This window comes from Mustelus asterias, chromosome 11 (assembly GCF_964213995.1).
Source record: "Mustelus asterias chromosome 11, sMusAst1.hap1.1, whole genome shotgun sequence".
Classification (NCBI taxonomy): Eukaryota; Metazoa; Chordata; class Chondrichthyes; order Carcharhiniformes; family Triakidae; genus Mustelus; species Mustelus asterias.
In genome coordinates this window covers 78,284,482-78,296,594 of record NC_135811.1, presented here as the reverse complement: position 1 = coordinate 78,296,594, position 12,113 = coordinate 78,284,482, and the positions used below count along the sequence as shown (strand labels likewise).

General features: G+C 43.7%; 1 protein-coding gene and 1 long non-coding RNA gene across 2 annotated transcripts in view; one reads left to right on the top strand and one right to left on the bottom strand.

Moving 5' to 3' along the window:
- Positions 1-12,113, top strand: part of LOC144500612 (uncharacterized) — a 40,424-nt gene that overhangs the window by 17,637 nt on the left and 10,674 nt on the right. The window lies entirely within an intron of this gene.
- The window catches only part of LOC144500609 (sodium channel protein type 4 subunit alpha-like), a 204,459-nt gene continuing 194,254 nt past the window's right edge, over positions 1,909-12,113 (bottom strand). Inside the window, exon 28 of the mRNA XM_078223811.1 lies at positions 1,909-12,105. Coding sequence (XP_078079937.1) covers positions 10,724-12,105 — 1,382 coding nt within the window. The 3' untranslated portion in view covers positions 1,909-10,723. The remainder of the gene's footprint in view (positions 12,106-12,113) is intronic.

Here is a 12,113-nt window from a genome sequence, read left to right as displayed (position 1 = left end):
AGGCGTTTGATAAGGTGCCTCACAAAAGGTTGCTGAAGAAGATTGGGTCACACGGAGTTGGGGGTAGGGTGTTAGCGTGGATTGGGGATTGGCTATCCGACAGGAAGCAGAGAGTCGGAATAAATGGGTGCTTTTCTGGTTGGCGGATGGTAACTAGTGGCATGCCGCAGGGATCGGTACTGGGGCCTCAACTATTTACCATTTATATAGACGATCTGGAGGAGGGGACTGAGTGTAGGGTAACAAAGTTTGCAGACGACACAAAGATAAGTGGAAAAGTGAATCGTGTGGAGGGCATAGAAGGTCTGCAGAGAGATTTGGACAGGCTGAGTGAGTGGGCGAGGATCTGGCAGATGGAGTATAACGTTGACAAATGCGAGGTTATTCACTTTGGAGGAAATAATAACAAATTGGATTATTATCTAAATGGAAAAAAATTACAACATGCTACTGTGCAAAGGGACCTGGGGGTCCTTGTGCATGAGACGCAAAAATCCAGTCTGCAGGTGCAACAGGTAATCAAGAAGGCAACTGGGATGTTGGCCTATATCGCAAGGGGGATAGAATATAAAAGCAGAGATGTCTTGCTGCATCTGTACAGGGCATTGGTGAGGCTGCAGCTGGAATACTGTGTGCAGTATTGGTCCCCTTATTTGCGGAAGGATATTTGGCCTTGGAGGGAGTGCAGAGAAGGTTCACCAGGTTGATACCAGAGATGAGGGGTGTTGATTATGAGGAAAGACTGAGCAGATTGGGTTTGTACTCGTTGGAATTTAGAAGGCTGAGGGGGGATCTTATAGAGACCTATAAGATAATGAAGGGGCTGGATAGGGTAGAGGTGGAGAGATTCTTTCCACTTAGAAAGGAAGCTAGAACTAGAGGGCACAGCCTCAAAATAAAGGGGAGGTCAGTTTAGGACAGAGTTGAGGAGGAACTTCTTCTCTCAGAGGGTGGTGAATCTCTGGAATTCTCTGCCCACTGAAGTGATGGAGGCTACCTCGTTGAATGTGTTTAAATCACGGATAGATGGATTCCTGATCGGTAAGGGAATTAGGGGTTATGGGGATCAGGCGGGTAAGTGGATCCACTTCAGATCAGCCATGATCTTACTGAATGGCGGGGCAGGCCCGAGGGGCTAGATGGCCTACTCCTGCTCCTATTTCTTATGTTCTTATGTTCTTATACTTGTTGGTGCATAGGTGGAGGTTAAAGATAAAGAAAATAAAACCCAATCCATATTCTAATAAGTGTACGTCACGCCAAAATACCAACATCAGTCAATGGATGGGGAATGAAAGCAAATTACTGCGGATGCTGGAATCTGAAACCAAAAGAGAAAATGCTGGAAAATCTCAGCAGGTCTGGCAGTATCTGTAAGGAGAGAAAACAGCTGACATTTCGAGTCCAGATGACCGTAAGACCATAAGACATAGGAGCAGAATTAGGCCACTAGGCCCATTGAGTCTGCCCCACCATTCAATCATGGCTGATATTTTTCTCATCCCATTCTCCTGCCATTTCCCCATAACCCCTGATCCCCTTATTAATCAAGAACCTATCTATCTCTGTCTTAAAGACACTCAATGACCTGGTCCCCACAGTCTTCTGCAGCAAAGAGTTCCCCTGAATCGCCACTCTCTCGCTGAAGAAATTCCTCCTCATCTCTGTTTTAAAGGATCGTCCCTTTAGCTTGAGGTTGTGCTTTGACAAAGGATCATCTGGACTTGAAACGTCTGCTCTTTTGTCTCCTTACAAACGGATGAGGAATGGTACGTGAGTCATGACATTTTTGAAGAGGTAAGCAAATGTACATGTGTATTCAAATATATTGTTGGCATGGTGCATTTAATGGGTTTTTTAGTGATCAAGATATGCTACTAATAGTTGCCTACCAACAAACATGAAAAACAAGTTTAACTTATTTATTAATGTATAGTTTATTACAATTTTACAGAGAAAAATTTTTTTTTTCCCCCTAAAAAACCTTTTCCTTCATTATTGATACATTTTACATCTCCAAATTTAGCAATGTATATTACAGACAAGCAGCCTTATTACAGACCTGTCTAGACTTTGGGGTTGAAATCCTAAGAACTGGTGCAGTGTTTACAAAAATGCAGCCCCTGCGTCGAAATGTTGCAAAGCAACCGGGTATCCAAAAGCATGGCAGAAAATAATGGGGCAAGATCAGAGGAGCAAATGTGATCATTTATCAATCCAGCTTTTTTTTCCTGGTGGTAAAATATTAGTAATCGTAGCACTAAAACAACTTTCTTCATTGTGAGTTTGCAGTTTATTGTACAAGTAGAAGGCTTAATGCATTTGTATATAATTCCAGTGTCTCCCATTGTAACAGTGGTGCTAATGTTTAAAATTAAAACCAGCGAATCACTGTAGTAAGAGAAAGTAAGGAAGAAATTCTCCCCTTTACATTAGTGCCTTATCATGTAGATAAAATGTCTCAAGGCATTTTGTACCGTAAATTATTCATCAGAGTGCAGTGTTGTTGCTGGCAAACGAGGAAATGCATACAAACATTTTTCTCTCCGGTCTTATCTCGCTCAATAAATGACCCTGAGTCGAAGGTTGTGGGCTCAGTCTCCACCCTAGGAATCCTGTGCCATGCTAAGGGAGTGTTTCATTGTTGGAGGTAAAAGGTTTCAATGAGCTGTTAAGTTGATACCTGGCCACGTGCCTTCTCAGGTAGACATTAAAAAAACACATGGCACTATTCAAAGAATTGCATGAAAAGGTCTCCTTAACAATATTTATCCCTGAACTAACATCGCTGTAGATTATCTATTCATTTATTTCATTGCTTCCCTTCTATTTATTCATTCACAGAATGTGGGTGGCCATTCCTAATTGCCCTTGAGAAGGTGGTTGTGAGCATCCGTCTTGAACCTCGAGTCCATTCATACACCCTCCCGCCTCACAAACCCCCCCACCCTACCCGTGCTCTTCAGTGGGGTCTTCAGGGTGTTAGACCCAGGGAATAACGAAATATGTCCAAGTCAGAATCTTGTGTGACTTGTAGGGGAACAGGGAAGTTGTGGTGTCCCTGCCACCTGTTTGTGAGATCTTACTGTGCCCAAATTGGCAGTTTTGTTGCCCAACGTTACAATAGTAACTACACTTAAATAGTATTGAGCTTTACTTCACAGATAAAAGGCACTGAGTGCAACATGAGAGAGACTAAGTGGAATTAAAGGAGGGTTTCAAAAATATGAGAGAATGAGCGAGGGAATTGCATTACTTGGGGCCTAGGTAACAAAAGGTAAAACTGATCTCTGAACCCTTGAAGATGCAGTGAAGGGAAAGGAATAAATTTAAAAATAAATTTATTTTGCTCTATTATCCCTACAGCTGGATGGCACTGATGTGCATAATGTTAATAAACTGAAGGCTCCAACAACATTTTGATGCCATCATGGCATCAATTTTAGCTTTTGCTAGACAAACTCACTGCCTGAAAGGATGGTAGAGGCGGGAACCCTCACAACAGTTAAGAAGCATTTATATGGGCACTTGAAATGCCACAGCGTACAAGGCTGCGGACTAAGTGCTGGAAAATGGGATTAGAATAGAAACACTCTTACTGTGTTGTGAAACTCTTTGGAGGGACTGCGCTTGCCCCAATGCCAGAAAATTCCACCTGAGATCAACGGACATTTCTATGGTGCGTGTCCCGTCCGCTACGATTCCCATGGTGGGCGGGACGGGAAAACATCGCCCTATGGATCTATGAGGAGGGAAGAGGACAGAGTGATTGCATTGATCACTTGTGTCCCTGTGCAAAGGGCTGAGTCAGTTTAATGGATGGACTATACTCCCCCACAGAACTGTGATCATTAAACCAGCTTTCAGAGCCCACGTGAAGTTACCTATTGGGGTGGAGGATGGAGCAGTGGTTGGCAGTCAGAAGAGGGGTTGGGAATCCAATGACTTCAATAAGTATCTGAACTGTAAGTGAGGTGTTGGTGGGATCAGGCCTCAATGAGGTGCAACCTGATTAAGATATCGAAATCCAGGACCAGCTGGAAATGGGAGCGAAAGGAACAGCAGCAAGAATGGGATGGTTAAATTCAGGATCGCCATGTCTGGAGCACTACCACCCACTTCCTGGAAATTGACAGTGAAAATCGACTTCTGTACATTGACGCACAGCCTAGTCTACAATTTATCCTGAGATGTTGGGTACACATATCTAAAGCTGATCAAACATTGAACAAACCTATCCCTCCTTCAAAAATAAATGCTTGCTGTTTTAAAAGATGTGGAGACGCCGGCGTTGGACTGGGGTGGGCACAGTAAGAAGTCTCACAACACCAGGTTAAAGTCCAACAGGTTTATTTGGTACCACGAGCTTTCGGAGTGCTGCTCCTTCCCACTCACCTGATGAAGGAGCGGCACTCCGAAAGCTCGTGATACCAGATAAACCTGTTGGACTTTAACCTGGTGTTGTGAGACTTCTTACTGTTTTAAAGAAACTGAGCTCCACCCGTCCTACATTTTGATTTACAATCAAGTTTAAGTTCAACACCAATGAAAGGTTGAAAGGTATTTAAAAATGGGTTAACCTGAATCCAACTGTCAAAGAATTATCGAATCTCACAGCACAGACAGAGGCCATTTGGCCCACCATATCTGTGCTAGCTATCCAGTTTGTCCGCACTCCGCTGCGCTTTGCTCATAGCCCTGCAAATGTTTCCTTTTCAATTCTCAGTCCAATTCTGTTTTTAAAAGTTACTGGTGAATCTGCTTTCACCATCCATTCAAGCAGCGCATTCTAGATTGTACCAATTGTCAGACCATTGGGGTTCACTGCTTCTTTTTCCCATTATCTTAACTCGGTGTTGTCTTGCAACTAACCTACCCATCAATGGAAACAGTTTCTCCCTAAGTCCTCTTCATTATTTTCTAAGCCCCAGCTGAATTTATTTATTCAGAAGAACTATCGCACCAGCATCCACAATAAATACAAAACACAAACTGGTGAAATATTTGCAATGGAAAGATTCTATTCATTTAACTTTAAACTGCACCTTGGGATGATGGGTTAGGTGCGTCACTTGGCCAGGGTGGGGTAGGTTGGGTGGATGTGTGATTTCTGAGGTTGCCAGTGCATGGGTTCTGGAATAAGAACATACTGGGCATAATGACATGTTCTATGAAGCTCCCAGGTTAATGACTGTTTCTTGCAAAAAATATAGGCCAATGTGGAATTGTAAAAGGCCATTGAGCCTATGATGGTTTAGGTTTAAGTTTATTTATTAGTGTCACAAGTAGGTTTCGTTAACAGTGCAATGAAGTTACTTTGAAAATCCCCTGGTTGCCACATTCTAGCTCCTGTTCAGGTGCACAGAGAGAATTTAGCATGGCCAATCAACCTAACCAGCACATCTTTCGGACTGTGGGAGGAAACCGGAGCATCCGAAGGGAACCCATACGGACACGCGGTGAACGTGAAAACTCCGCACAGACAATGCCCCATAACTGGGAATCAGACCCGGTCCCCGCCGCTATGAGGCAGCAGTGCTAACCACTATGCTACCATGCTGCCCTACAATGAAAATATGAACTTTTATGAATATGCATTTAAGAAATCTACCCTATTTGTTTAATCTCCTGAGAGAAAGTCAATTGGAAAATCCAGCATTGCCAGTGCTTTGGGAAGTAAGGGAAAAGTTCACCATTCCTCAAAATATAGTGAATGAATATGTATTGGCGCATGGCGGGAGGGTGATTATTGTATAAAGTTACACAGAATTTACAGCCCAAACCATCAGGCCATTTGGCCAGATGGTTTATGCCGGTGCTTACGCTCCACATCAGCCTATTTACTGTCTACAAGAGACTTTCTGAAATCTGAAGAGCAAAGATTTGATGATCTGAAAGGCCAGTTATTCCAGGCGTGCTGATATTTTGATTAGGAGGCCGCGCTGCATTCATTCTCATCCTCCTCTTCTCTGCCTGACCAGTAGGCCCCACATTGTACAGCAATTGCAGACTTTATTTGAGCATTGATGAGTGGCCTTGTGCTTTGATCAGTTTTTAAAAAAAGTTTATTTATTAGTGTCACAAGTCGGCTCACATTAACACTGCAATGAAGTTACTGTGGAAATCCCCTGGTTGCCACATTCTGGTGCCTGTTCGGGTACACCGAGGGAGAATTTAGTATGGCTAATGCACCTAACCTGCATGTCTTTCGGACCGTGGGAGGAAACTGGAGGAAATCCATGCAGATACAACGAGAACATGCAGACTCCACACAGACAGTGACCCAAGCTGGCAATCAAACCCAGGTCCATGGCGCTGTGAGGCAGCAGTGCTAACCACTGTGTCACCCGTGCCATCCCGTTATCTTGTATTTTCTCCTGAATAGGTGCATAATTTTCAGTTTATAAAAAAAGAGGGATGACCAGAATACAAATCAATGCTTATGCTTGAGTGGTTTAATAAAATCCATCATATCCAATACCCTGCCAGAGTAAGTTGATGTACTGCCGTGCATCACTATTAATGACCTATCACACTGCCTCTCAACAAAATGTCTTCAGGTTTTTGGGGCTCACTTCTGAATGAATAGAAAACAGCTGTGCCACATGCTGTCAATGAACAGTAATTCCACAATATTTACAAACCAAAGCTTGCCTGATACATTTTTATATTTGTTTCTCATCTTTGACAACATTATTGTAAGCAGTATCTTTTTACCAGTAATTGGAATTATCGTGATGCAGGCTAATCTTCTGCAAATATAAGACTATGAGCTTCAGATACAATTCCAATCTTCAGAAATTTAAGTAACAGTCGAACAATTAAGATAAAAGAAACATGCTGAAAACCAAACGATTTAGCATTTGCCTTATCGAACATATCACCTGAGAAATTACCCTACCTTTTCATCATTTGGTACTTCTTCCTGCCAAGTTCAATTACTAGAACACATTCTTGTGTGTGTTCTTTTACGATACTTTTCAAATATTCACAACATAATCAGGGAAATTAACAGAAATAAGACCTTAACATAAAGATTGCTGCTATTTATTTTGTCGTATTATTCTGGCCCAATCTGAATGGGCATTGTGCCAGCGGAGACGAAGGGCAGTCCCTCAATGTGCAAATAGGGTTTAGCCAGATTCAGAACGAGATGGGATTGGGCAACGGGGCAGGATCATGATCCAGACTTCTGGCTGAAACAATTTCGCTAACGTTAGTGATCCAATAGAAATCATTTGATGTTTGCGCTGCGTCGAAGGGGTGATAGTGAGTCAGCTGCCCACTTTTTATGTGTCTGTCAATAAAAATTCCCATTGAAGTTTGGAAGAGATGTAAAATAGTTTGTTGACTCAATACCCAAGTTAAAATTGCCCCTAATGAATCCTGGCTCCGCAATCCCAAACCGCTATTGTAAAAATTGAACTTTAGTTGTCTGATTTTGTCCCTCAGAAACTTTGAGGGAGGTTTTTGAAAGCAGATTTTAGATGGCAGCTCTAGCCTTAGTCTCAATTTATGCTTCTTACTGGATGAGGGTATTGGTTTAAACCGATCTGAAAACTTCACATTAAGTCCAACAAATGAGCTTTCCCTCAGGGAAGTTCACATGATACGGAACCCGATCGCAGGCGCGGTGTGAATGTTTGCAAAACTTGCTCCCTCGCATTTTGTTCAAGTTCAAGTTTTAAAATGTATCGCCCCCAGATATGACCGACAAGTGATGAAGCCATCGATGGGCGGAATTTTCCGGTTGCGCTCACCCCAAAACCGGAAATCCTGCCTAGGTTCAATGGACCTTTGCATTGTCCGCCCCCGCCTGCCCACTACGATTCCCGTGGTGGGTAGGACGGACAAATTCACCCCATCGTGTCACAAACACATGCTTATTAAAGGAACCCAAACAACACTTAGTAAGAAGTCTGAAGTTCTCAGGCGCGACGCTTCTTGAACATTGCAAATTGGATATGAACTTGTTGATCTTAAACCTCCAGATTTTCCAAATATCATGATGGTCAATGGCATTGTCATCCCATTGCATCCCCGCTGTTACATATCTCTGAAATAGAGCCTTGGTCAGACTCCGCCTGAACTACTGCATTCAGGTTTGGGCCCTGCACCTGAGGAAAGGTATGTCAACCGTGGAGGAAGGGATTTAACAGAACAACATCAAAATTTAGAGGGCTACATTATGAAGGCAGGTTGCATAAAATTGGCTTGAAATCCCTTGAGTATAGAAGGTTGACGAGTGATTTAGTTGAGATGTTTGAACTGTTAAAAGGATTTGGTAGGGCCGATGCAGAGAAACAATTTACTCTTGTGGGGGAATCAGGAACAAGGGCAATAATGCCTAAATGTGAGCTCAGCTATTTAGAGGTGAAATCTGGGACCACATTTTCACAGAAAAGGTGGTGGGAATCTGGAACTCTCTCTCCAAAAGGCCGGGAATACTGGGACAATTGAATCTTTCATGGGTGAGATTGATAGATTTTTTCGAAAAAAGGAATCCAAGAATATGGACTAATGATTGGACAATGGAGATGAGGTGCTGATCATCCCTGATCTACTTGAGTGATGGAGCAGCCTTAAGGAGTTGAATGATCCACTCCAGTTCCTAATGTTCCTTCATGAAAATCCATTTGGGGCTATTGGGATTATAGACTTCATGGAAGTTGACAATATGTTTGAGGTGATGGTGGACAAGTACTAGGTGTCCCCGACCCCGCACCTTCACTACCAATTGAGGCAGTTGGATATCTATCTTTCCCATAAGTGATTAAATTGGGAAAGAAGTATCCAGTGGCACTATTGTAGACTAGATTCCTTCGTTCTTCAAGAAAGACGGATTTCTGGAGAATGAGGTGACCATGGTATATAGAAGGCAACAGTGAATTAACGTGGGAAGCAAGTGGTTTGCCTGGGGCCTGCTTAATTTCCCACAGGAGGATAGGGAGGAATCTTCAGCAGAGGCCTCTTAAATTAACTACAGGTCTCTAGTTTATTATCTTATCCCAGGCAGTGGGGAAGAAGATGGTGGGCGCACGGTCCTGAAACCACCCATAGTGTGGGAAGTGAATAAGTAAGCCTGGGGATCTGTTCTTGTCTACTACGATGTGGGGGCGGGGGGGGTGTGGGTGTGTGTTGGTGGAGGGGAGGGGGGGGTGCGTGGCTGTATGCCTTTCAGCTCTCTCATTTTTACTGGGATATCCAGACACAGCACAGTTGAGAGAAACAGCAAGAATCCCTAATCTGCATTCAGACATTCCCCAGAGTCATCCCGCAAGCCAAAATTCTCAATGCGCTGCCGAGATCAAAGTTGCTGCCTAGGATACGCATCTAACATGGTTGTGCGAATCTGCCCTTACTGCGTTCACTAAGAGAATATTCCAGGTTGTCCTGATCAATCCAGTGGTTGAAAATGAAGTGTTGAGGAATCAGCAGACGCAAATTCATGCATTGCAACCGTTGAAGGGAAAGATTGCGTTGCTCTTGGCGAAGTAGCAACAGGATTTGTTACTTCAGCAATCCATCCCGCTTTGTGAGAGAAGGAAGGATGCAAGATTTTGCAAATATGCACAGAGACACCAGAGATCTCTACAGCAGTAACAATACCTAGATAGAAGCAAATTACTGCGGGTGCTAGAATCTGAAACAAAAGCAGAAAATGCTGGAAAATCTCAGCAGGCCTGACAGCATCTGTGGAGAGAGAATAGAGCCAACGTTTCGAGTCTGATTGACTTTCATCCAGATTTGAAACTTTAGCTCTGTTCTCCCTCCACAGGTATTGTCAGGCCTGCTGAGATTTCCCAGCATTTTCTGCTTTTGTTGCAGTGACAATATCTACCCCGAAACACTAACGTACAAACAGAAGTTGCAAGTGTCACTGTCTAATGCACTTACACTAAAGAACAGCAACGGAAAGACAATGTTGAATGCCATTCTGCCTTGGTGCCTTACAGCATATGGAAATATTCAAACTCTGTCTGAACAGCTGGATTTCAAGAAGATTACAACACAACAATTAATTTGGTGGCTTTTCTTTTTAAATTGTATTGTACAAAAACGTTGCGCTAGAATGAAAGTGTGTCTCCAGCGATAATCTGAATGCTGCATACATTTTAGACAAGTGGCATTTGTTAGATTAGTAAAAGCACAGTATTGAAAGAGATAAAAGCATTTTTAAGTTGAAGTGAGTGTGAAGAAATGATCTTTGGGCTAACCTACTCTGTGATAATGGTTTTGCTTCCATAACTATCAAAAGGCAACCCTGGTAAATGTTCAGTATTAATTAAATGCAGCATGTCTAATATCAATCCAATCACTGTACAAGGGTCAACCACATTATCCTGGTGGTTCAAAAACTTCTCTTTACAGATAGCGGGAGAACTCCTTTCTACACAAAACAAGTCGTGACCCAGGAGAGATGCATATTCGAATTGCGGCGAAACACTTTGTCACAGTGATGATTACAGTCAAGGATGTCGGAGGGATTCTTTTTGAAAAGATGTCATTTTTCTCTGGCTGAAGGATTGTAACTGTACTGTGGGCCCTCCCAGCTTATACTGCAAAGATCAGTCGCACGATGCACTTCCCACTTGTAGACTGGAATCTCAGTGCTAGAAAACTAGGGACAAAGTGACATTCTTGAAGGCACTAGTGCTATACACCTCGGCACCTTGTGCTGTATTTCGTAAGCTCGGCTTGTCACAAGCACTTTCAACTCCAGTTATACAATTGACTCTTTAATATCCTTTGTGTCGGAAATCCAGTCTACTGGTTTGGCTGCAGTCACTGCTGCTTCTAGAGGGGTCACCGCTGCTTCCACGGGGGTAATTGCAGCTTCCAGAGGGGTAACTGCCATTTCCAGATGGGTTTTTGCTGCATCTGGAGGAATTGCTGGTGCTTCTTGAGGACTTGCTGTTTCTTCTGTGGTTGTCGCTTCTTCTGTTGACGTTTCTTCCGTGGGAGTAGATGTCACTTCTATAGGAGTTGTTGGTTCTGCTAGAGCTAAGGGTGGCGTACTTTCTCTGTCAGGTTGGTATTTACCATAGTGTTGACTCATTCGAGCAGCGAGCAATCCTTCTTTCTCTGGAGCCTCTTCATCAGGCAGAATCGCATCTGTTACACTCTGGCGGTACAAGTAGGATGCGTGTTTGACAGACCGTTTCAGCAAGTGACGCCGGAAAGCTCGTTGAATTTTGATTGCACAAACCTCCTCCTGCTTCCGTCGGAGTGTGGTGGTTATGGGTTCGTACGAGACCTTGGAAGGATTGGCAGCCATGAACTTCTCCTCCATTGACTCCTTCAGGGCATCCATCTCGCCAGATTCACCCAGCACCTCCTTGGTCAATGCAAAGAGTATGTCCAGGCAGTGGATCTTGTCACCCGACACCATTGGCAGATCCATGGTAACCAGTTTGATTTTATTTGGCTTGGCAATCCGCAATGGATCCTGCAGCGTATCGACAAAGTCAGAGAGCCGGGCGTACTCAACAAACTGCGTGGCTTCCGGATCGAACTTCTCCCACACTTCGTAGAACATTTCAAAGTCGTCCTCGCAGAGGGGCTCAGCACTCTCCTCAGTGGCCACATTGAAGTTCTCCAATATGATGGCGATGTACATGTTCACCACAATCAGGAAGGAAATGATGATGTAGCCAACAAAAAAGATGACCCCCACCATGGGGTTTCCACAATTCCCTTTGGTATCGGTACCTGGATTGGCCACGTGGGGGTCGCAATCTGGGGGGCCGCTGTTCATGATGGGTAGGAGCAGGCCATCCCAGCCGGCTGAGGTGGTGATCTGGAACAGGCAAATCATGCTGTTGCCAAACGTTTCAAAGTTGAACATGTCATCAATAGCCGCTTCCTTTTTCACATAGGCAAAATTGGACATTCCAAAAATGGAAAAGATGAACATGACCAGAAAGAGTAAAAGGCCAATGTTGAACAAGGCAGGAAGTGACATCATCAAGGCAAATAGGAGGGTTCGAATTCCTTTGGCTCCTTTGATAAGTCGAAGGACGCGGCCAATCCTGGCCAACCTAATGACTCGGAACAGGGTAGGTGACACAAAGTACTTCTCTATTATATCGGCCAACATGATACCTGAAACA